The sequence below is a fragment of the Vulpes vulpes genome, chromosome 2, assembly GCF_048418805.1.
Source record: "Vulpes vulpes isolate BD-2025 chromosome 2, VulVul3, whole genome shotgun sequence".
Classification (NCBI taxonomy): domain Eukaryota; kingdom Metazoa; phylum Chordata; class Mammalia; order Carnivora; family Canidae; genus Vulpes; species Vulpes vulpes.
In genome coordinates this window covers 113,530,582-113,557,181 of record NC_132781.1, presented here as the reverse complement: position 1 = coordinate 113,557,181, position 26,600 = coordinate 113,530,582, and the positions used below count along the sequence as shown (strand labels likewise).

The 26,600-nt window shown below is 43.3% G+C and overlaps 1 protein-coding gene across 6 annotated transcripts in view; it reads right to left on the bottom strand.

Annotated features, from left to right (window-relative positions):
- SFMBT2 (Scm like with four mbt domains 2) overlaps positions 1-26,600 on the bottom strand; it is a 216,808-nt gene that overhangs the window by 44,734 nt on the left and 145,474 nt on the right. For all 6 annotated transcript variants that reach the window (XM_072749599.1, XM_072749597.1, XM_072749602.1 and 3 more), the window contains 2 exons: positions 11,838-11,920; positions 5,141-5,267 (listed from right to left, as the gene is read on the bottom strand). In XM_072749599.1, coding sequence (XP_072605700.1) covers positions 5,141-5,267; positions 11,838-11,920 — 210 coding nt within the window. The remainder of the gene's footprint in view (positions 1-5,140; positions 5,268-11,837; positions 11,921-26,600) is intronic.

The window sequence follows — 26,600 nt, the reverse complement described above, 5'->3', positions numbered from 1 at the left end:
GGTGCACATCAGCCTCTTCCTCCTCCTCCCGAGCACCTGCCTCCTGTGAGCTTTACAGATGCGAATTCCCTCCGCCCAGCTCCACAGCCACCTGGGAGGCAGAAGCCACTATCACACATATCTTATAGAGCCCCACAGAGAAGAAAAGCAGTCTTAAACTCAGGAGGTACTCAAGATACACACAGATGCACTGTCGGGGGCAGGGGCCGCAGAATCCACAGGTTCTATAGAGATCATCCTGTACCTATGCTGTCCAAAACAGCAGCCACTAGACAGTGCAGCAGAGGAACTGAAATGATCATTTAACTTAAAACAAAGGAGTCACAGTGGACTACTAACGTCTACTACCATCTCCTGAGAATGCCTCCTGCAGGGATTCCAAGGAGGCCCACCCAAGATTTGTTCTGAGAGGGTCCATGGATGGTCTGAAATTGCATCAAAAATCATATACATGTGCAAGTGCATTTTCTGAGTGTCAACAGCTGTCCTCACACTCTCAGAGGGGTCAGTCCCATCACAAATGTAGGCATCTGTTGTAGGACTGGGGCCATTCTAGGAAGGTCAGCACATTCTCGGTTGTCGTACGAGCACTTGGTCCAAAACAGAATGAATTCTCCAGGAATCTGATACAAGGGTGACCTAGCCCTGCATGGAGGATGTCTTCATGCCCGAGGCTTTGGGCCCTCGTCCCTATGCCTCATGGAAGCAATTTTGCCATGAGGGGCTCCAGCGAGAAACCCTGTTAACGTTACTTAGCATCTTATCTCATTCATTCATTCATTTGCTCATGGGCTCATGCATTCATTCATCAGCTCTATACAAAGTGAGAAGAAAAGGAAGGTGAGAAGCAAGCCAGTTCAGCCTCTGGGCCCTATGCAGATGTGGGGCGGACAGACTGGCAGCTGTGAGAGGCAAAGGTTGGCTGGGCTGGACCTGAGGACAGGAGGCTGATCCCAAGTCTCACTCAGAAGCACAGACACCATGAATCCCCTTGCTGGTGCTGCCTGGCCAGGCGACGCCTCCCACCAGGCAGGCAGCTGGGGGTTCACTCTCTAGAAAGATTCACCCATGTAGGGTGAATCCACAGGAGCAGCAAACGGGCTCCTGTGAAAGTCCATGCACCCAACGTGAAGGAGCTGAACCTTGCCAGGGTAACTCTTGACAACCAGGTGACCCAGCTCAGGACACCCACATGACACTCAGAACAAGTGGAGACCAGGAAAGCCACAGAGGCAGGCCGACCTCGCCACAGCCAAGAAGCCAGGAGAAAAATCAGATAAATCAGGAAATGTTATGGGACGGTTCCAAAGCACATGCATTTCTCAAGAGGGGAAAAGGAGAGTTGACAACCATCCCCGAACTGACCCTGCGCTTGGGTTTAAATACCTCCGCCGACATTCTACATGAGGCTCCGGCTTCAACTGTCTGCAAGCTGTCCCCGCTGGCTCTCATTGCGGAGACCCGGGGCACCGACACGCAGCCCGCAGTTCTCTGCTTGTCGGTGTGGGACGGGCAGCTCGCAGGGACACAATGTCATTCCTGAGCTTGAGAAACCTACTGCCCGAAGCTCTACCTGGCCCAGCCTGACCAAGCGACACTTCCACGGTATGTTTTTCCAGGACTGAGTGTGGAAAGATTTTATTTTCTCTAGATTTCGTTTCAGAGGGTGGCAAAAAATAAAGATCAGGAGATGTTGGTAATAACCTAATTTGGGTTTGAGTAAAGCTCCCTGTTCTCAAGATTCTGACACTTCTCAGGAAGCCTGGGTGGTGCAGTGAGTCAAGCATCTGACTCTTGGTTTTGATCAGGTTGTGATCCCAGGGTTGTGCGATCAAGCCCTGCATCAGGCTCCCACTCAGCGGGAAGTCTACTTGAGATTCTCTCTCTCCCTCTGCCCCTCCTGCTCATTCACTTTCTCTCTCAAAGAAATAAATAAATCTCTTTTTTAAAAAATATTTTGATACTTCTCCACAGACCTGAGGATTCTGGGTCGTCTCCTCTAGGGCATCATTTTCCCCCCAAGCTCAAAACACAAAAACACCAGCCGAGAGTCCCCTACCCGTTTTCACATGTGACAGCACTCCCGATGTCAAAACCGGGTTTGGGGGTTCCCTTCCAGAGCTCTCTTCAAATTTCTGTAGTGGCAGCACCTAAAAGAGCTAAGTAACTTTCCAGAAATGAAGCCTGCTGGTTGCCATTCCTTTTATGGTATAAAAGGAATTCCTGCCTCAGCAAAAAGACTAAAAGTAAATATATTCAGGAATATGGTGCTTATTGTATCTCTTCTAGAGAGATATGAGGAAGAAAATATTAGTAATAATGGGGATAAGAGAAGCCAAGGAAGGCAAAGATGTAAACCCTCTTAGGAAGGGAGATGACTCACCCTCAGGACAGGTGGAAGGCCCACATCCTACCTGTCCCTGGAGATAATGATCTGGAAGGCATGAAAAGTGACTTGGTGGGTAGGAATGCAGATACATGAGCACAGGGCTGCAATGCTAGAGACGTTACCACCGAGAGCAACTTCTATCCCACGGCTAATGCTTATAATTGTAGATATGATCACCTCGAGCAGAGTATTAACACAGGAGAAAAAGCAGTACAACGTCCTCTCTAAAACACAAAACATCATCATAAATTGCACCTGCTAATGGCCAGTGGCCTGTGAGAGCTTGTAATTCTTTTCAAATATGCATCTAAAATAATACTACCTTAATCTCATATATTTCATTCATTGCCCCCTCTTCAGTATCAGTTCTTTTATAGATACTTAAAGAACTGACTTGAAGAGAATTGAACTATTAGATTAAAAATGATCATTTTAATTACCTAAGTGGTCAATTAGCCATGTGTTGAAAATACTTCAAATCAATTTAATGCATAAAAATAACTAATAAATTGTTATGATGTACTTTCTATCTACATTTACAGTGTCAAGTAAATGGTCTATAATCAGAATCACCAGCATCATAAAAATAATTTAACAGCCACAGAGTGACCATGATGAATTTCTAGCACTTGCTCCCTTGACTAAAGACAAGAAAACACTATATCCGCAAAAGTGCAAAACAATGAGAAGTAAGTGCCACTAAGGTCACTGTGACTTTGAAAGGTAATATCCAGAAGAGACCAAAACAGAACAAAACCTGAAAACCCCAAAATTCAAGGAAGATCAAAGGGACAAAATGGGATTTTACTTTATTTGATCAAACACATGATTTTGACCATGAATTCCAGGTAGATAAAGTGCAACGAATTGTTTATAAAAAATTTTTTTAAGTGTGGAAGGTCTGGAAAAAAAAAGGACAATCTATTTTCTAAACTCTTTTTCCCTAATGGTAACCGATTTCACTGCTATGGGATAAGAAAGCACTCTGGAGAGTAAGAGCTGATGTGAGCTGCCTTACTTTTCTTTGCTATAAAAATAGAAATTGATATCCAAAGCAAAACAGTCATAAGGAGAAAAGGCTGTCAAAAATGTTAAATAGACACTCAAGGTTGCTACTCCTCATTCTTTTTAAGAATTGGGAAGCTGTAGGGTCTGATGAATTAACCAACAAAGATGTCAAGGACAAGGAAACTGACCCCAGGCATATCTTCACGGCTTAGCTAGCTTCGTTTCTTCATCTGTAAAAATCAGGATGCCCTCACTGTTGCCTGTGTTAGGTAATTAACAGCTGCAAAGCACTCTGGAAGAACAAACTGCTAAATAAATAATGACTGCCAGAGAATCTCATTGGTAATATGCTAAATCATATGAAACGGGGGCTTTGAAATCTACTGTTTTTGTTTTCAAGTTAATAACACCAAGCAAGACCCTGATCTTGCAATATAACTTAGCAGAGTTATTAGGCAGCAGGTTTAAAGCAGGGATTGAAATCACAGGAGGGATCTTGTGTTTCAAAGAGCAGCTGACTTGACTTTCCATGTAGTAATGAAAATAAGGTCACGCTCTATGCCCGTGGCTGCAGAAATATCACCATCATGCCTGTGTCTACCTATGGGTTAATTCCCACTAGAGGCCATTCTATTTGAACTCCCCCCCCACCCCGCCCAAGCAATCAACTTTTTGAAAATTTCCTTTTATTTCACGTTGATTTTGAAATCCTCAACCCCAGTAACATTTTAAGTTATTTTTCTAGGAATTCATGACATGGGTGACGCTCACTTATAAGTTCTCTACCCTTCCCACCCACTTTGACTGTAACATTTATGAGATCGTCAGCCCCAGAATTTTTGATGCTTCTTAGACTTTTCTCAAGAGAGAGATGACGAGATTAGCACCACTTCTATGACCTTCTAAACTTTCCATTCCAATGGGGGTAGGAGCATGCCATGATGGTTAAAATATGGGCCAAGAGAGCTAACACTATTTTACTACTCATAACCAGTCTTGTTTTTCCATACACATTTAAAATAATTGATGAATTTTGTGAAAATAAGAAACAAACAAACCCCAAAAATTTAGATCACAGAAAAATGGGAAAACCTTCCAGATCCAGACTTAATTCCTTCTCACTGAAAATGTAACATATAAAAAATATATAGTGTTCTATCTCAATCTAAAATCTGATCATGGTTCCACTTACTAAGTATAATGTTCTGTGAATTATCTGCACAATTATAAAAAAAAAACCGTAGCTATAAAGAACAGTTTAAGCATCATTAAACAAACAAATCTTGTGTATTATATATTTGGGGAGAAAGTCATCTCCAATGACTATTTCAAGGTAAAAGTAAACATCTATGGAAGAAACTAAAGTAAAGGCTATTATTCACATTAAAATGCAAATATATAATTTAATCCTCATAATAACTAAGACCTCAAATACCAGTTTTAGTGACTCCTTTTAATTTAATTGTGACATTAGCTTTTATAATCAAAGTTGTAAAAAGACCACTGTGTTTCAAACATAATTATCACACCAGTATCTCATTTCATGAAATTATTAGTTAAGATGAGAGCCTCCGAACAAATTTATATTTGATTAGTTGCACTTACTTAAGAACGCTGAATAATTCAAGATCTGTTTAAATGAAAGGGAAGCGGAAGGGGTTATTTCTGAGAAGTATTAAGTGAAGCCTGCCTTCTCTAGATGGACCCTAACCATTCTCCAGAATGGCTGAGAACCAAGCGTACCTTCCAGGTGAAGCCACAGCAGCCTCCCCTTCACGCTGACAACAGAGGCCACGCAGAGCTCTCCTGGGTTCCTGGGGTTGACAGCTTCAAGTTTCATGTTCTTGGTGAACCCCCGACTGAATGACGTCTGGAAGAGAGAGAGAGAACAGACACTGAGCCAGTGGACAGTGTAGCAGGGCAGCATGCAGCAACAGGCCGGCCCGCTGGCGAAGGGGGAACACGCACATGTGGGCACACACATGGGCACATGCACATGCACCCAGGCACACATACCTCGCCCATATGACAAACTGGCTTTCCTACCATTCAACAGAAAAGAACCATGACCTCTTCATTTACATCCCAGCATTAGAGCTCTGCTGGCTCACAGCAGGTGCCTACTAATATCTGTTGAGTGAGGGGACAGATACGTTCTCTTCCTAGTTCCGCAGGCGCCCTAACTTCTACACTGTCACTGAGGTACAAATCATTTCTTCTTCCTTCCCTAGATTCCTCACTCGCACCACACCTGGGCATATTCGCGGGGGCGAGGACAGGGCCTGAGTCTCTGTCTGGCATCATTTTCTTCAGCCTGAAGCACATTCATTACCGCTGTGATTCTAGTGCAGGTCTGCTGGTGGCGAATTCCCACAGCTTTCTCTGAAATTGTCTTTATTTTACATTTATGGCTTTGGGTTTACTTTCATTTACTTTCTAAATGCACTTTTTAAAAATTAACACGTGAGAATATTCACTTGCCTTGGTGCCCTGTTCCCTATACATGCATACAGTCATGTGGCCATAACCTCAATCAACACGCACAGCAGTCCCTTCACCTTCAAAATACCTCTGCACTGCCCTTTGGTAATCAATCCCTTCCAGACTCCCAACTCTTGGACCACAGACCTGTCTTCTACTCCTAGAGTTTTGCCTTCCCCATAAGATCACATAAACGGATCCATACACTGTGTGGTCTCGATTACTCCACAGAAGCAAAATGCACTTAGGGTTCATCCGTGCTACTGCACAAATGGCTAGTTCATTTTATCTTACTGCTGAGTACTTCCTATAGATGTGCCACAGTCCATCCATTTACCCACTGAAGGACATGCAAGCTGTTTCCAATCCCTGGTCATTGTGAATAAAGCTGCCATAAACACCCAAGCACAAGGTTTTGTGTGAACAGAGTAGATTAGTCTGCTCGGGATGCCATAACAAAATACACCACACTGGGTGGCTCTAACAACAAATATTTGTCTTGCAGTTCCAGAAGCTGGAAATCTCAGATCAAGGTGTCAGCAGGGCCGGTTTCTTCTGAGGACTCTCTCCTTGGCTTGTACACAGCCGCCTTCTCTCTCCATCTCCAAACGTCCTTTGCTCCATGCACGCGGCCTGGGTCCTAATTACGACTTCTCATAGGATATCAGTCCTACTGGATTAAGACCCACCCATATGGCCTCATGTTTCCTTAACTCTCTCTTTGAAAACTAACCCCAAATATAGTCACATTGTGAGGTATTCTAGGTTAGGACTTCCATCGTATGAATTGTGAGGAATACAATGCAGCCTATAACCAGCTTTCATTTCTCTAGAAATGGAATTGCTGGACCACATGGTAAATGTACTTTTAACTTCCTTGGAAACCAAATTGGTTTCCATATATCATTTTGCATTCCCATCAGCAGTGTGCAGTGGTCCAGTGGCTAAACATTCCCAACAGCACTTGGTATTAGCATTATTTCAAATTTAACCATTCTAATAGGTGTCCGCTGCTCCCAAGCCCTGTCTTTTTTTGTTTTAAGATTTTATTTATTTATTCATGAGAGACAGAGACAGAGTGGGAGGGCAGGCTCCATGCAGGGAGCTGGACGTGGGACTTGATCCCAGGTCTCCAGGATCACGCCCTGGGCTGAAGGCGGCGCTAAACCACTAAGCCACTGGGGCTGCTCCTGAACCCTGGTTTTAACTTGCATTTTCCCTATTGTTAATGATGTCGAGCATTTTTTCATGTTTCTTTGTCAGTTGCCTATGTTCCTTGGCAAAGTGTCTGTTTCTCTCTTCACTCAGGAAGTATTATTAGCTTTGGTGCATACAGGATTGTGGTTTCTTCCCTTCAGTGTGCTACAAACATTGATTCACTGTTTTCTGGTGTCCCTGGTCTCTGATGTGAAGTTTGCTTCATTCAAATTGTTCCAGGGATACCGGGTGGCTCAGCCTTCAACTAAGGCTGGGGTCCCGGGATCTTGCATCGGCTCCCCTGCAGGGGGTTTGCTTCTTCCTCTGCCTGTGTCTCTGCCTCTCTCTCTCTCTCTGTCTCTCAAGAATAAATGAAATCTTCCAAAAAATTGTTGTTCTATTTGGATGTATCATTTTTTTCTCTGGATGCTTTCAAGATTTTTCTCTTTATGTTTGGTTATCAGCAGTTTGACTGTTTGGTTTCTTTGTGTTTATGCTACTTAGGGCCCACAGACCATCCTGCTCATCAGTACTTTCAGCTACTTTGGTAAATTTTGGCCATTGTTTCTTTGCATACATTATCTTCCACAGCCTCTGTTGCCATTTCTTCTGGGTTTCCAATTACACATGATATTGTCCCTCAGATCCCTAAGATTCCTTCTCATTCCCCACATGCAATCTTCTTTCTTTTTCTCTTTGTTTCTTCAGATAGGGTCATTTCTATCCTCAAAGTCATGAACTATCCCCTGCTACCTTCATTCTGCTAGGAAGCCCTACCAATGAATTCCTTTATTTCAGGTATTGCATTTCTCAGTCCTAGAATTTCTTTTTACACTTTCTACTTCTCTGGCACTTCCTACCTTCTCGTTCATAGTTTCCTTCTCAAACTTCAGGGTATACCTGAATCACCTGGAGAACCTTTTAAAAATGGACTGCTAGGCCTTACCCAAAGTTTGTGATTCTTTTGATTTGAGGTAAGGCCACAGAATTTGTATTTCCAACAGGTTCCCAAGTGATGCTAAAGCTGCTGGCCTAAGGACCACACTTTGGGAATCACTGCTGTGCACCATCAAGCTTAAATTAAAAAAAAAAAAAAAAAACATTTATTTATTTGGGGGGGGGTACAGAGGGACAGAATCCACAAACAGTCTCCCCACTAAACAAAGTGAAGCCTGACACAAGGATTAATCCCAGGACCCCTGAGATCATGACCTGAGTGGAAATTAAGAGCCTGACGTTTACCAGAGTGAGCCACCCAGGTACCCCAAATGGATACTTTAAGATACGTGTCTGCTAATTCCAACATCTGGGTCATGTTGGGTTTGGTCTCTGTTGATTAGCTTTTCTACTGAGAATGAGTCAGATTTTCCTATTTCTTTATGTGATGAGCAACACTGAAGTCTAGATGTTTTAAATGTTACATGGTAGAGACCCTGGACTGTGTTATATTCTTCCTAAGAGTGTTGGCTTTCTGTTTTAGCAAGGAACTAACTTGGCTGGATTCGAACTACACAGTCTGTATGTTGAGAAGGAGCTCAAACCCCACTTCAGTCTTTTGTCCTTAACTGGGCTGCTATAAGTTTGCTGGGAAAATACACAATCTGAGGATCAGCCAAAGATTCAGACCAAGTTTATACATAGGATTTGTGGTTCCATCTCCTGGCTTTTCCCTCTCTGAGACTCCTTTCACTTTCCCACAGTTGTGATTGCTCAAATTCTGTTATCAGGTTCATTGGGCCAGAAAGAGTGTGATTTTTACATTACTGGTTTTGTCATCTCATACATTGTCAACTGTCAAGAAGTTTGAAAAAAAAATCACACAATCACTCCACAGTGTTCCTTCCAAGTACCTGTTCCCCTCTAGATCTGCTCACTTTTGTTCATTTTCCACACTCCTCAGGTAGTTGTTTTGGTACCCTGTCCTGTGCAGAGTCTATAGTTGCTATCTGCCAGGGTGTCAACTCAGTATGAGCTCAGCCAATATTCAAAGCAAAACTCCCTCCAAGCATTATTTTTAAATAAACATATAAAAATTTCCCAAATCATCCACTGCTATAAATTTTAACCAGACATTACAATACTATATGTATCTATTTTAAAATATATAAAATGAGATTAACAGGTTTCTGTAAATAATAGAGATCATATCTTTACATGATCCATGGGAGGAAACCAAGGTTATTCACATTCACATATCTTTTTATATATGTTAAGTTGCAAATGCAATTATATTTTTATGTAACCAGAACAAAATTATCCAGTGTATGTTAAGAAAGCAATTTGCTCTTTTCCTTTATGTTTCTTTGGAAATGGGAACCACGGAAATTCTAGGTGTACTATTTTTCTGCAAGTCATCCTGCCTCATCCATGAATATTATGTATTGAGCTTCTTTTTGATAATACAACTTGATAGGCTGCCTGAAAAGCCTCTAAGTAAGTTAAAATGCATTTTATCCTACTTAATAAGGGAAAGCTACAACCACATAACCTATTTTCGTTTCAACTCACTGCTTGAGGGTAATTTATAAAGATCAATAGCAAAACTGTTACCTGTGAGTTTATTTTACTAAGCATTTGCCTGTGTCAATCCATTCCAGAGCTGCCTCTGATTGTTAAACATCCCCAGGGAAATGTCTTCCATGCATTCACTTCCACACTACCTCTCCTCTAGTACACACAAGATGTGTGATTAAAAAATGAATTCATAATAAGCATTCCATTAAGGAGCACTTGTAGCAAGCTAACAAAATTCAGCAAAGTACCCGGTAATGCAATGCATACGCCAACAGGCAGATAACAATCCTGTCGATTAAATAAACGGGGAGCCAGAAACAAAGCGGGCATATTTGTAACAAGTGCATTCCTAATGAATACACCAGCATATTCATTAAAAGAGATTTAATCTTGGTAGCTAAATCCTGAAAGCTCAGAGGCCACCTGGGGATGTGGCTACTTGCTCCACTATTAAATTCCACTTGGTTGGCTACTGGCTGAACAGGAGCAGGGGACAGATTAAAAAAAGCTGCAGTGGAACTGTGTTCATAGAAGAAACAACTCCCTCCGTACAGAAATAGTGGACACGTCAGGATTTTCCTCCTTCCAAAGGCTGAAGAGGCAGGGAAGAAATATTTCTTTTTTTGGGTACAAAGCACAACTTCACAGGAGTTTGGGGATGTGGTAAGTATTTCCATGATCCTAAACTAATGGCAACGAGGCCAGGACTCTGTGGCAAGTGATGTCACTACAGTAAAAGGTTTAGTTTAGTAAGATGCACTGAGACCTGATAAGCCCTGGGAGCTAACCCAAGGCTAACCTCAAGGTGGCATGCCTACACAGGCTCCCCGTCACACCACCTCAACTCACCACACAGATCTTTCTATGCTGCAGGAGAACCCCCTTTGTGCAAATGCAGTGTCAGCCACTAGAAAGTCCCTTCAATCATTTCAGGAGCCCTGATTTCCACCTCTACCGCCGATGTGTTTCTGCACGTTTGTGTACGAGCTGACCTGGTGATCGATGTACTTTATTCTTCAAAATCCACCCCTGACTTTTGCTCAGGATTGAGCTTCTCTATGAAGCCAACCCCTCTGCCTCTTCGTTCTTGTATGCCCTTAGCCCCGCAGTACAAATTATATGTGGGGTGGCAAGGAATCAGCAGCTCTAGGAGCCTAGGTCCAGAAGAAGTCTTTGATTTGGGAGCATTCTGCACGGTAGTAACTGCAGTCCCCACTTAGAGGACTGAGTCTTTTTTTGTTTTTTGGGGGTTTTTTGTTTTGTTTTGTTGTTAGCATAAAGAACTAACTTTCATAACTAAATGCACGTTCAACACAATTGGCTATATACTTATGGCTTATTCTTAAAACAGAAATTATAATCTGTATCCCTTTTCATAGTTCCTAGTGTTGATAAGGTTTAAATGAATAATTTATAAGCTACTTTATACAATCAGCTCCTATAACGAAACAAGTACACACGTGTGAACACACAGATCTGCATGCCACTGTTTTATGTGCCATCACGCCAACAGCTCTATTTGAACAAGGAAGTGGCTTACAGTAAGCACAGCAGAGAACTCTTAGCCTAGCATCTTAATGAAGCAATCCAAGAAAAGACATTTATGATCATATATTAAGAACATACTGCAAGCGCAGAGAATCTCCTATCAAGGGGCTCATTGACATTATACTCCACGCAGCAAGTGCCTATGTCATGGTGGCACAGGTGGCCTCCCAAACGTGTCCTCCCTTCTCAGGAGTATAGAATCATGGCTGTGAACAGTCACCTAGCTGGGGTACGTTTCCCAGCCTCATTCACAGCAGGTGCGGCTGAGGGACTGGTTCTCACTAGTGGAGGGTGAATGGAGTAACGCGTCATTATCAGCTACGGGGCCAACAAGGAAGACCATCCTCTCCTTCATCCCTTTCCTTACCTGCACACTATATTCAGATGATGAAGCCAGAGGCCACCCAGGGCGGAGGCTCACCATAAGAAGCACGAGCTCATCCGGAACACACTGGACCATTCCGTAAGTGAGAAAGGAGCCTCCACTGAGCCACTGTACATTCAGTAGTGGATCTGTGACTATGGCCCAGAGTCACCCTGACACACAACCCGAAAGAGGGCTTTGCAAAAACCACAAAACCTTTGTGATGCTGTGAAACATAGGAGCACTCTAATCTTGCTCATGAACAGAAAGCAACTACAAAATTCATGGTGAACAATGTCTAGGATTAAAGGGAGTAGCAAGAGCCAAGCTTCTTACGTTTCTGAAGCAGAAGGGAGGTGCTTCCTCTGTCCCATTCTGCTTGTGATAATCTGCCCAGTCGAAGTCCTGGCCAGAGTAACCTATACAGGACAAAACACAGACGTTAGTCAAGCTAAAGCTCAGACCAAATGAACAGCTTTAGAGTGTGTCACTAATTAAAATAATAAGAGGCCCAAGGATAGGGCCCCAAAGGGGAAGTCCTCTCCTACTCTGGACCACATGCCCGATTTTCTGAGGAGTATGTGGGAAGATGGAGAGTACTAACTAGTTGAGGTATACCATCATTATCAGAGCGTGGGGCCTGACACCAGGTGCAGGGTGGAGCTCACCCCCATAGGCCCATGTCAGCAGGTAGATGTGCTTGGGAGAGAGCAGCTTAGACACGAAAATATACGCAACACGTCCCCACAATGCATTTTGCAGAAATATACAGGAATACCTCCCTCCACGGAAATCCTCAGTTCACATGACCTTGCTTCTCAATATCTTTGAGGAAAACCATGTGATTTTATTAGAAAGCACCACCTCAGGGGGATGGTTTTTTAAAGGATAACAGAAGGCAGAGCAAATAGCATACAAGGAGTCAAGGGTTTAGCGAGAAAGCCTCGAAAGGCATGAAAAGCAGCAGCAGCCCTGCCTTCTGGTTGCACTGCAGAGGAGGAAGGAAAAATGCGAATCCAAGGGAGGCCCCCTCCACTCCAGGTGAGGCTCTGGGGGCACACGGAGGTAGGGGTTCGAGAACCATCTATTACCACACACTGAACTTAATGAAATCCAGATCTTTACAAAGTGGGTTTTTTCCCTCTATCATCCCTTTCATTTGGTAGGAGGGGCAAAATTAGAGTATATCCGTCATGCCCGCCATGACAAGACACAGGAGAAGGTCTTGGGAAGGTCATGGGAAGACGGAACAGTTCTAAATCATACAGTTAGCAGAGACTGGGGGTAGGGTTTCCCCTGGATGGCAAAACACCTCTTCACAGGAGTGTCATCGGCATTTCCTGCATGTGCCACAGAGGATGGCGAGGAAAGCAGAGTGTGATCCCAATTAGGATAAACTGAAACTGTAAAATTTCACCATATTCTACACTTGAGTGTTCTCTGTCTCTTTTTAAAAGATTTTATTTATTTATTCATGAGGGAGAGAGAGAGAGGGAGAGAGAGAGGGAGAGAGAGAGAGAGAGAGAGAGAGAGACAGGCAGAGGGAGAAGCAGGCTCCATACAGGAAGCCCAACATGGGACTCGATCCCAGGTCTCCAGGATCACACCCTGAGGGCGGCGCTAAACTGCTGAGCCACCTGGCCTGCCCATTGAGTGTTCTCTCTTGATGGGTTTTAGTGTAGGGGGGAAAAATCCACAAGGGAGTGCTTAAGTATGTTTTTGAGCCGTATCCCTATTTTCTCTTCCTCCTACCATCGTAAATTCTACACCTACAAACTCACGTAACACAGAGACTTGTGGTGACTAAATGCCACAGCTATAGTGACTCCAGAAATTCTTCATTGAAGAAAGTCAAGACACCAGGTGCCTACTTCCATTTGTACACCCAAGTATGAGCTAGTACTCTTTTCATTGAGGAAGCTCAATTTGCCCAGTTTTTTTTTTTTAGAAGATGGGGTTAACCAAGTGGAGGTAAGTTAACCAAGAGGTACCTGTTCTCCTCCGGCCCAGACACTGACCCTTAGGCTTCTCATACCCTGCTGACCGTCAGTGGCAGAAATGCCCTCCTTTCTTCCTAAGACATCCCTGCCATTCTATAAAGGTTGAAAACTCCTCATTTCTTTCCAACAAGGAGATAAAAAGTCTTATAGTTTGGGGATGCTCTACTCTTTGTAGAGAGTTTCAGAGAGATTCTCAAAGCTTTTCCACCTGCCCCTGCCACTCTCTCCAGAGCCACATGGCTGTTGCATCAGAGGTTTCTGCAAGGAACTAAATCAACTTTCTTCTGAACACTTAAAAACAAGACATGGTTTAAATAAGATAATTCAAGTTTCTTTACAATTACTATAACCCTCCACTTTGAGAATGGTTTCTCTGGAGCTGTTTTAGGTCAAATATTTACATGAATGTGTGAGAACAGAAGAATTTGCCCAAAAGACAGCTCAAACTGCTGAGGAGCTACCTAACCTATGAAAGGAGAACACTCGGGATTTGAGAGCCAGCTCTACCAGGAACTGGGAGAAACAAGGCGAAAGCAAATGGAATTTTCTGTGCCTGACCTCCCTTATTCACAAAATAAAGAGAAGATCTTTTAAGTCACCTCTAGATGCTGCCTTTCATAATTCAGAGCCGCCATTTATTAATTATTTTATTGTGGCTACTTAGGATTTTTTCCCCTTCCTTCTGTGGTTAATTCCTTCCTCTCCTCCTATGAGAAAAAGTGTGTCAAGGTTCATAAAGAGAGGTTATGCAACAGGACACTTCCTCCAAGAGCTCTCCATAAAATCACTGAAGACAAGATGAATTCTGCAACAGAAGGACCCCATTCGTTTAAGGTTTGTGGCAGACTGACTTCGCTCAAGCCAGGATCTCATTCCCTTCCAACGTCTCTTCCCTGGACCTCAGCTGCTTTGTTACTTCTGTGAGCTGATGAAAATGTCATTGAGATCATGGGGGAAGAGGGAAAGTAGGGGAGGAAAAAAAAAAAACAACATAAATGAATAATGGCCATTTTCTGAAATACTGTGGAAACGTGGGTGTTCTTGATGGTCAGATGAAACTTTCCAGCGTAGAAGTCACCTCCGCTCCCCCTACAGAGGCATTTAGCTGGGCGTTCTATAATCATGTTTATAACCATGAACTTCCCATGGGCTTCAACCCACTCCATCAAATGTCATGCTCTGTGGTTTCTTGGACCTACATTCAATCCTTCTACATCCAGTCTTCAAGACCCTCTCTATGGGGAGCCCTTTTTAATCTAGTAATTCCTAGATATAACCAAGTCTCGCCGGGTACCTAAGCAACAATGGGTGATTTTGCCCCTAGAGCTCTTCGTTTCCTTGAACATTTCCAACAGCTTAGACTTCTGCTCCTCCTCCTCCTCCTCTTAGGGACCTTTATTCACTTCATCACTTAAAATTCTTTTCCTTCAGGCTGATAATGAGCTCGCTCTTTGTGAGGCGGTTTTGTGACAGCTCAGAATATAACTGCTACATAAAAACAAATTGCTGTGGCTTGTATAATAGAGACAACAGGGGTCAATTATACTCATTAATCAACAAAGACAGAACAAGAAGTACTGAGGCTTAACTGGAGCTAGGAAAACATGTTTTAAACCCAGGAGGGAGGAAAATAGTAGAAGGGGGAAAAGAAAATAAAAGGAAATCAAAACCCCTTGTGCTATTAAAATCTGCAACAAGCTGCCACAGGGGACCGTTGAACCGTGGCCACTGGAGTTATTTAAGCTTTTATTAGTGTTTATTCTGAACGAGGTTCCAACTGTTACACGTCCAAAAGAGAACAGGTCGATGACCCATTTCCTGATGATACAAATTAATTGGCACAAAACAGCCCCACTCGCAGACATTACTATGGGTAGTACCAGCGGACAATTCTTTTAGAAAACGATGGGAGAGTAAAAGTGTTCACGAACTCTGACACAACAATTTCACAACAATCCTAAAAAACCTGAAAAAAAGTGTCCTACGTGTTCTTATTGGTGATTCTGGGGACACGGACCACTTGACATCCCAGAATCGGAAAGGATATGAAACTTATCCAAGGTCCACAGAAAACCACGTGGGCAGGAAATTGCACATAGTTTGCAAATATACGTACATATACACATATATATGAAAACATTTTTGCTATAAATGTAGATGGAAAGATTGCCCTGGCACAGCATATGCAGAATTATCAAATTTATATAAAAGTATGCAAAGGAAAAGACCAGAGGGAATATAAGGAAAACCTAGGAATGGTAAATATCAACGTAGTTATCTGGATGGTGGCACTCACGGATTTTTTTTTTTTTTATTTCTTTGTATTTTTCAGGTTTTGGTCACGAATTATTTCGATAAAAATTATTTGAAAGTGTAACAACCTGGCTCCATTTTAAGAGATAAGGCAGTAATCAATCAAACAAGAGCTAATTCAGCACCTGGGATGCACCGTGACCGCCTCCTGAGAGCCAACCTTCAGCTTCCCACCTGCCAACAGAATCCTGGTTTGATCAGTTCCGAAAGGACAGTTAGGGCTCTCCTCAGCACCAGGAAGTGAATCACGACCCCTGATCCCGACCTTTGCACCAGGAAGTGAATCATGACCACCTCTCCCCATTAGATAATCATGGTGGTCTCATGCCCTTTGCACAGGAAGTGAATCAAGAATACCTCTCCCCACTAGATAACCACGGTGGTCTCATGCCCTTTGCACCAGGAAGTGAATCAAGACCACCTCTCCCCACTAGATAATCACGGTGGTCTCATGCCCTTTGCACAGGAAGGGAATCAAGACCACCTCTCCCCACTAGATAATCATGATAATCATGGTGGTCTCATGCCCTTTGCACCAGGAAGTGAATCAAGACCACCTCTCCCCACTAGATAATCATGGTGGTCTCATGCCCTTTGCACCAGGAAGTAAACCATGACAACCCTGAGATAATCATAATAGGATGGAGGGAAGGGTTTTAAAAAGGACATCCCTCTCTAATAAAAGAGACACACAGAGTAAGAGCTGCTCTTCTGTGCTGAGTGAATATGAAAAAAAAAACTGTACAATATTCTAAAATAACATTAGCGGGATCCCTGGGTGGTGCAGCAGTTTGGCGCCTGCCTTTGGCCCAGGGCGCGATCCTGGAGTCCTGGGATCGAGTCCCACGTTGGGCTCCCGGTGCATGGAGCCTGCTTCTCCCTCTGCCTATGTCTCTGCCTCTCTCTCTCTCTCTCTCTCTGTGTGTGACTATCATGAATAAATAAATAAAATCTTTAAAAAAAGTAAAATAAAATAACATTAGCAAAAAATACCATCTTCGCCATGTACTTGATCAGCAAAATGAAAGACAATAATAAGAATCCACCACTGCAAATACTGTCGGGAAGCGGGTGCCTTTATGCATTTCTGGTTGGCATATAGTTCAAAAAGCCATCACAGGTGTCAACCGGGCAATGGGTGAAAATCTTTCAGGAAGGTGTCAACTATCCACCCTAGCCATTGGCTCATCCGCGTATTCAATCACTTAAAAGCACTTACTAAGTGGTGCTCTGTGCCAGGCACCGTTCCGGTTCTAGCACCAGAAGTGAATAAAACCAACGAAAACCAGCACCCAGGGACGCTTACACTTCAGTGAGAGGAGACACAGTGCACAAATATAACATATCAGGTGATCAGAGCATCACGGGGAGAAGCAGAGAAGGGGAAGAGAGGGATGAAGGTCTTGATGAAAAGCTGAGAATCCGAAGAACGGAGGAAGCAAGCCTGGCGGCCACTGGGAAAAAACCTGCCAGGGGGAGGGGCCGACGACAACGGTGGGATTCCAGGAGCATGTCTGGAATGTTCTGGAAAGAGCAAGGGGGGTTCCTGCAGGGCTGGGAAGAGTGAGCTGGGGTGAGGACAGAGCAGTAACTGCATTAGGGAGCATCCTAGAGAAATAACAGGATGCTGTGCAAACATTTTGTGCATCAAAGCAGCTGAGAACAATACAAATAACGAAGACATGTTTAAATCAACTATTTACCTACGAATCATGGAACTTCCCAGTCATTGAAAGGAGGAGACACCTTGGCATGGAAGTGGCAAATTGGTGCATATAAAGTAATTAAATCAATACACAAAGTTACATATTCTGGGAAACAGAAATCTGAAAGAATGTACACCAAAAGTAGTTTCTTCAGGATAGGAAACTTCTCTCCTTTTTTTTTCAAAATTTTAAAGAATGAACGCATATTAAACCTATGATTAAAATATACTCTTTAAGGGGCACCCGGGGCTCAGTTGGTTAAGCATCTGCTTTCAGCTCAGGTCATGATCTCAGGCTCTTGGGATTGATCCCCACACTGGGCTTCCTGCTCAGCAGGGAGTCTGCTTTTCCTTCTGCCTCTGACCCTCCCCTCTGCTCATGCCCTCTCCCCCTCTCTCTAATTAATAAATAAAATCCTTTTTTAAAAAGTCTTTAACAAAATAAATGGAAGTTCTAAAAAGAAGTAACACTTTCTCAAACAAGGAAATGCATTTAACTTAGTAACTTTTCCCTAGGAGTCTCCAGGTTGCCAGACTCTCATTCGCTGAGGGTAAGATGAGGATGAAACAGGCACAGGTTCGGCTGATGTCACCTGCTCCAGCAGGTACTGAGAAGGACACACACACATACTGTGTGCTACCTGTGGCTCCAGGACAGAGGCAGACATTGGAGGAATTGGAAAGAAAGTTCAGAAGACACCCACCACGCTGACTGAAGAACATGCAGCCCCATAAGGAGATGTCCACCTCGGAGCACGTCTACACCTAGTGTGAGATGTGGACATCAGGTCTTAAGAGCAAGCTTATTTAGCTTTTAGTTCAATGGCTCTTTGAAAGGAAGAAATGATGTGATCATCTCTTCATGACAAGAAGACCCCAAAGAAACCACATTGTAAGAACAGATTCTTGATCCTGTCTCACAGAATCTTATGAATGATTAGAGCAGCTTTACTGTACTTGTTCACAGCCCAGTAAAGGTGGGTCTTACTGAAAAGGGGTGTCTCTCCAGGCTCCTACTGAGGTCTGTGGATGCTCACTAAGGAGAAGCACCGGAGGGCATCATCTCAGGTGATTCTCTCTGCCATCTTGTAGTTAAGTAGGAGGCTCATCCCCACCACCCAGGTAAGGAAAGAAGACCACAGGATCAAGGGGGCAGATGCAGCCCCGGGAACCAGCCTGCCCCTTCCTGAGCAAGGGTCCCCAACAATACCCAATTCCATTCATGACCAGCTGCCTACAGGCTCATAGGCAGGAAGGCAAAGACACTTTTAACCCATTTTCTTACCCATGCTGTTTGCTAAAGAGCTACACGTCCCCCTCCCCTGAATGTCATTTTTTAGTGTATTCTGTTTGGGGTGATAATGAAGGAAAGGCTTGATACTGGAACCAAATGAAAGGCATTTGACCTACTAAAAGGGCAGGTATGCTAACGATGATGACTACAAGTTCTGCAGAAAGGAGAGAGTTTGTTTTTTTTAATATTTTATTTATTTGGGAAAGCGAGAAAGAACACAAACAGGGAAGGGGCAGAGAGAGAGAGGGAGCAGCAGACTCCCCACTGAGCAGAAAGCTTGACCTGAGAATTGATCCCAGACACCTGGAATCATGACCTGAGCCAAAGTCAGATGCTCAACCGAGCCACCCAAGCACCCCAAGGAGCAGAATTAAAACAAAAAACAATAGCAAAATTTCTAAGGGTAAAAGACAGATGGGAGTTAAATAAATAAATAAACAAATATTAATGAAAAATTTCAGCCAGCTCCCTCATTTTCTCGGTGGACATTCAGTAAATTTGTCCCTGATGTAGATCTTTACAAGGGACACATTCATTTGCAACTAAATTATTCTGGTTTTACACTCACAGAATAAGACAGGGGGAAAAGAACCATGGAAAATAAGGAAAGAGGACAGAAACAAATAAGTCAAGTGAACATAAACCCCAGCCATTCCAACATCCTTATCTTTTAGAATAAGAATCAATGCATATAGGTGACAGTATGACAATATAGTTTCTGTCCAGGGACATGCTCAAAATGTTAATCTGAATTATAAACACAATGTTAGGAAATGTGGACACGTCTCCAAGATGGAGTCTAACATCATATAAGTATCAGCTGCCAATGGCAAAGCCATGGTAAGAATCCTCAACAATGAAGCAAAACGAGGAATAAATGAATGAGAGGGAGGCCATTTCCAACAATTGGAAATACTTTCAGATAGAAAAAAAAAATGACCCAGAGAATTTTACTCCACTCTTTTCAAATCAAAAGCGAATTTTTGTTCAATAATCAATCAGAAAGCTAGAAATGAGAATCAACTTCCAAGTCCAGCAACAAGGTGGATCCTTCTCAGATGCCAGACAAAATATAGTAAAAATAATTACACAGCCAAACTCAAAAGAGAAGGAAATCTCTAGATGCCAAAAACCCAACTGGGACACAAAGGCAGAGCTGACCAGCCCAGAGAACATCTGGAGCCCACGTGGAGCAGAACACAGCCATGGGGTCAAGAGAAAGGAACATCGGGGTCTGTGACTGTCCTATAATGCCTGGTCTCAGTCGGATGCTGGGTCTGCAGAAACGGAACCAGACACACTTAATTCATTGAAAGAGAGGAGGTGCAGACCTGACTGGTCCCTGCCCAGGGCTCTGGTCAAGGAGGGAAAGAGTGGAGACCTGTGCTCCACCAAGCCAGGGGCACATGTAGGGATGCTGCACAATTATACAACTCTGTATGGTACAGGCTGAGAAATTAATGTGATATTCGTTCATTCCTTGAATATCCAGGGACAGCTACATGTACCGGGCACCGTTTTAGGTGCTGGGGATACAGAAGTGAATAAAAGTGATTTTTAATATCCTTACTTTTTTAAAAAAAGATTTTATTTATTTATTTATTCATAAGAGACAGAGGCAGAGGCAGAGGGAGAAGCAGGCTCCCTGCGGGGAATCCGATGCAGGACTCAATCCCGGGACTCCAGAATCACGCCCTGAGCCGAAGCCATACGCTCAACCATTGAGCCACCCTGGTGCCCCTAAAAAATCCTTACTTTCTAGTGGGGAGATAAAGACAGTGATATATAAATACCCTAGGACTTGCAAAAATCCTAGAACACTGGGTAGACCCTAATAAATAGCTAGATGGAAGGAAGTACTTCACTCTAAGGATTACGGAAATCCCACAGAAATAACAACCACCACTGAAAATTAGTGCACAATGAAAAATCACAACCTGCATAAGGAAACAAATAAACATGAGACTCAGACAAGAAAAGGCTTTAAAACAAAATGACTGGCTAGGGATAAAGAGGGTTAACACCAGCAAGCTCCAACAGTCCCGAACCTGAACACCCTGCATGCTTCACACACAGACACACACAGACACACACACACACACACAGAAACTGACAGATCCTCAGTCTCATAATATTATGATGTACCTTCTAGCAAATTACAGAACAAACAAAAATAGAGAGTGAATATCTAATGGTGGAACAATTCAATTAATAAGTTTGACCTAAGAGAACACTCTGACAGTTCATTTGAAAGCACAGCTAAAACAGATAATTCCGTAAACATACATACATTACCCAAACTGTCTCAAACAGAAGTGGTAACCATGACTAAATGAACAAACATTCAAGGAAATAAATTCATAGTCAACAGAAGACAAACTGAAACAGCAGCCCCAGATGGTTTTACAAGCTAGTTTTACCAAACCTTCAAGAGTCGGGTCATCCATATCTTACACAAACTGTTCTGGAGACACACTGCTTAGCAAGGCAGCTGGAAATAAACATGCAAAAACCAGTGGTATTCTATTATACTGGCCATAGCCAGTAAAAAAATTAAATGAATAGTAATAAAAAAGAAAGCCATTCATGACAGCAAGCAAAAGGACAATGTGCCTGGAAAAATTCTACCAGTAGACCGAAAGTTATAAAAGATGCTATAATAATATGTCAATTTTTCTAAATTAATTAAGTCTAATGCATTATCTGTGAAAATCCAATGGGGTTTTGCATACTGTCTCCCAAACTGATTCCAAAATTCATGCACGACAGTAACCTGCCAAAAGCAACCAAGACAATTCTGAAAAGGAGGAAAAGTGGAAGGATTCACCTGATGCATATCAAGACATAAAGTGAAATCAGTTTTTAACAAAAGTGAAGTTGTTTATGCAGAGACGGACAAATGAACCAATGAACTAGAATGACGTAGCTAAGGTCCTCAGCCGTTAAAGGGACTTGCTGTACCTTTGTGGTGGCGTTACAGATCCCAGGGGAAATCTCTGATTCAATCAATGATGCTTCCACGAAGGATGAATCTGAAAATCCAATTCAACTTAAGCAAAAGAATTGAATAACATTGTTTTCTTTCCTCATGCCTTGCAAAAAATGGAGTCCAAGTACATTAAAGGGCTAAATGCAGAACATGAAACTGCAAGGTTTTTAAAGAAAACACTGCAGAACATCAGTTAAAAAAAAATTCTAAAGACATAAACAAATCATAATGGGAAAGACTGGTATCTGATTCCATTACAATTTTGTATTTCAATATAATATGAAATACCATTCAAAAGTGAAGCGAAAAGCCACAGGCAAGACTATTATATACTGTGAAGTGCAAAAGAAGAATTCATATTCAAACATATAAATGCTTCTATAATCAACAGAAGGGCAAAATAATATAATCAACAATGCAAAGGAAATACAAATTGCCCACAGGCCTTCGACGAACTGCTCCGCTGCACGAGGGACTGGGGACACGAAAGCAAAACGAGGAGACCTGTCTCGTGGTCCTCACAATGGCAATGTCCAGGCATGATAACAATAGTGAGCATGATGCAAAATGGAGCTCCAGCAATTCCTCACTCATTCATGGTACACACCCCAAGAGATCACGCGCTTTTGGGCGCATGTACAAAGATGCACCCTTGAGTACCATCCACCACAGGGAAAGCAGGAAAGACCCTCAACATCTCCCAATGGGAAGCAGATTTCAAGAATTAACGCATAATCCCACAATTAGCAAAATGAATAAATAACCGACATGTATCAGCATCTTGACAAAGATCTGCAAAACGCTGGAGGGTGTAAAAGTTACATAAAGATAGAGCACGATCCGGTTTATGCACATATCAAAAAGATGCGCTGGAAAGCTAACACTGAGAGCCTGCACATCCAGCAGTAAAAGCAGAACATCTTTGGGAAGGCGGGTTATCCCAGCGGAGCCTGGGTGGGGTGGTGGAGACCTGGCCGGGAGGAAGGGAGGAGCACAGAATGAGGGCCGGACTTGAGTCCATTCAACTCTCAACAGGTACTGACCAAGAGCCACACTATTTTAGCCGCTGATGATGAGCAGAGAACCAGAGCAAAGTCCCTGCTCTGTTCTCAGTGATGTTTCTCTTTAGCAAAGAGACAAAGAAGGAAAATACACATTACTTGTATCTGACATGCTAGAAAGTTCTCTGCTGCAAAGCCATGCAGGGGAGGAGACAAAGGTTGGGGGGAGAGATCTCTAATTCACACTAAACAGGACAGCCAAGAAAGACACCGCCCAGGAAGGCAGGAGGAGGAGGACAGACCACCTAACAACCTAACAAGGGGGGACGAGTGCCAAGCCCCAGGAAGGACAAGGAGGCCAGTGGGTCTGGGGACAGCCTGGATGGAGGCCAGACAGGGAACCATGGAGACGCTGTCAGCTGTGACCTGAACTTGGCTCTGAGTGAGGTGTCAGGCCCTGGACAGTCCGAGAAGAGCAGGGATGTGTGCGATGCACATCCTAACACCACCAGCCTGGCCATCTCATCTGAGAGCGCATGAAGGAAGCCAGGGTGGCCACTGCACTAACCTAGGACAGATGTGATGGTGGCCTGGACCAGCGTGGTCGTGATGACACCCGGTCAGATCCTGAAAATATCAACGGGACTTCCCACCGATGGAACAGATATGGAGTGTGAGGAACAGACAGACAGAAGGGACTCGGTCCTCTATTATATACTGTAATGCTTTACATCACTTTTTAAAAATCTGAATCAAATGTGGCCAAATGCCAGCACTGTGTTCCATCACGGCAGGAGGTCCAAGAGCATGTGTATTTATTATTTTCTATCCCCTTCGCTATGTCTGAAATATAACAGATTACAAAACGGGGCAAGTGCATCAGCCAGTGTATGAGGTCTTGCTTTAGGAAAAGACAGTACCAAATAGGGGATCGGGGCTTTGCAGCTTGGTAATAACGAAAAACACACTTTTACTTCTTAAATCATGTTAACAGTTTATCTGCCTATTATTAAGACGGCCAAATTGTGGAGACACAGCGCTTTATTTTAGCGATTTACTTTGAGTCTTTGCGCACCCACTTCGCAACAGATTTACAACAAATGTAAAGGCTTATTTACTATTTTCCACTAAGATCCCTCTGGGGGAGCCATTTACTCCTCTTATTCTATGACTCATCCTTGATGTTACGTGCCAACGAGGCTAATGAAATAGCTTAAAAATAGCAAGTCATGGTTGATAACCGATAGATACCTTTGCTTAGCTGATTTATTTCCTTGCTTGATCACTTTTTATAGTGCCTATAATATTGAACTGCTGTTTGCAGGCTTTAAACGAATGGAATAAGCCTTCCAAGGTTCACGGTTCTGTCCTTTGCTGACCAGGGAAGCATTTGCTCTCAGAGACGGACTGAAGCCTTCCTGTCCATTCTAGCTTACGCACTATTTTTCTCCAAACTCCACATACAGATTTTTTTAAATTAAGAAATAGAGTCAAAACAAGGTAAGTATGAGTCTATGTTCTCTGCCAATCCCCTATATCACCAGATATCTTTTTTTTAAAGATTTTATTTATTTATTCATGAGAGACACAGAAAGAGAGAGAGAGAGAGAGAGGCAGGGGATCCCTGGGTGGCTCAGCGGTTTGGTGCCTGCCTTTGGCCCAAGGCGTGATCCTGGAGACCCGGGATCGAGTCCCACGTTGGGCTCCCAGCATAGAGCCTGCTTCTCCCTCTGCCTGTGTCTCTGCCTCTCTCTGTGTGTGTGTCTATCATGAATGGATAAATAAATCTTAAAAAAAAAAAGAGAGAGAGAGAGAGGCAGAGACACAGGCAGAGGGAGAAGCAGGCTCCATGCAGGGAGCCCGATATGGGACTCGATCCAAGGACTCCAGGATCACACCCTGGGCCAAAGGCAGACACTTAACCACTGAGACACCCAGACTTCCCAAAACCAGGTATCTTTTGTTTCATCCACTGCTTCCCACTGGGGGACACCTGGGATAATATCGTTCAGGGATCGGCAATACGTTGTGACTGTAAGTGGTGTTTACTGTTCAAACAGAAATCTAAGCAATGTAATATGCTCATGGAAAACAAACATGCAAGAAAACATTTATATCACTTCTCAACACATCTAAGAAATCGAAGATGCTCTATGTATAGAGCTCACAATTTAAGCTAAAAACAGCTTTTGTAAGAAGAGTGCAGATAGGGCAGCCTGGGTGGCTCAGTGGTTTAGCGCTGCCTTCAGCCCAGGGCCTGATCCTGGAGACCTGGGATCGAGTCCCACGTCAGGCTCCCTGCATGGAGCCTGTTTCTCCCTCTGCCTGTGTCTCTGCTTCCCTCTCTCTCTGTGTCTCTCATGAATGAATAAATAAGATCTTTAAAAAAAAAAAGAGTGCAGATGTTCAGACATTAATAAAGCAAAGAACGGTGTTTAAAAAAATTCTACAGCATGATCCCCACTCAGCCCTGCTCTGACACATAAGACAGGTAACAAATTAACCTCCCAAGGAAACCATAAAATCACCGCTACAGAAACCCCCACCTCCACCTCTCCATTTTAATTCACTTTAATTACAAAAACAAATACGTTACTATGTGCATAACATATATTTAAATATATAACATATTCTCACAAAACGACGAGAGCTCAGTAATTAAAGCCAAGACTCTGTTACAGCCGCAGGCACTTGGAAAAATTATTCCCTAGAATTATAATTCCCCAACTGTATTTCTCCATATATCATGAAACGCAATTAACCAAATAGGCACACCCATTTTCCAAATAAATATCCAAACTGTGCCAACAATCTCTTTTCTAAGACATATTTCTAACACTTAAAGTTCATAAGAAATATATTTTTTAAAAATCTAGAAACACCGGGAAAACATTTAACCTCCGCTTAAGGGAATAATGAAGCCGATGAAATGCATATATGACTGTTTTCCCCCACCTTTTCACACACTCATTTTTTCTTTAAATTCTTACATAGATTGGGACACCTGGGTGGCTCAGGGGTTGAGCATCTGCCTTTGAGCTCAGGTCGAGATCCCGGGGTCCTGGGATCGAGCCTCACATCAGGCTTCCCGTGGGGAGCCTGCTTCTCCCTCTGCTGTGTCTCTGCCTCTCTCTGTGTCTCTCATGAATAAATAAAATCTTTTAAAAAAATTCTTAAGTAAATCTTATTACTACCTAGGTATTTAGAAAGTCCAACCACGCAACACTTTAGATATCTAGAAGAAGTCTTTCTTCAGTGATGCAGACCCAGTCACACAAATGAGTCAGGAAGGAGAGACGGTCCACGGGACTCTCAAACTTAGCCAAGTGACCCATCACTAAATTTTGCAGCAGAAAGAGACTTCTCCGATCTGCTCTGCTACCACTAGATTGTTCACGATGTAAAACAAAAAACAAAAAACAAAACAAAACAAACAAACAAAAAAACCCTGTAGAACCATCCGAAGAGGACTATAGAGATACCCAGACTTGAGTCCGTCTTTGACTCTACAGAGCAGCCGTGGAATCTGGCAGGCGTCCCACAGGACAGTCTCGAAAACCAGAGCATGAAGTGGCCAGAGTCACCTGTGAGGACCGACCCGGAAGCTCAGGCGAGCTCTCCGGAACTGCAGTCCTCACCCCGGGTAGCACCGCACCAGCAGGTGGACCTCCTCCCTGCTCCTCACCAGCCAGGTGACCTTGGGAGGGTCACAGAACCGTGCTGTGACGAAGCCTCGTCCCAGGGCTGTGCTCGTTTTGAGGATGGAATGAGTCAGATGCATACAGCAGGGCAAACAG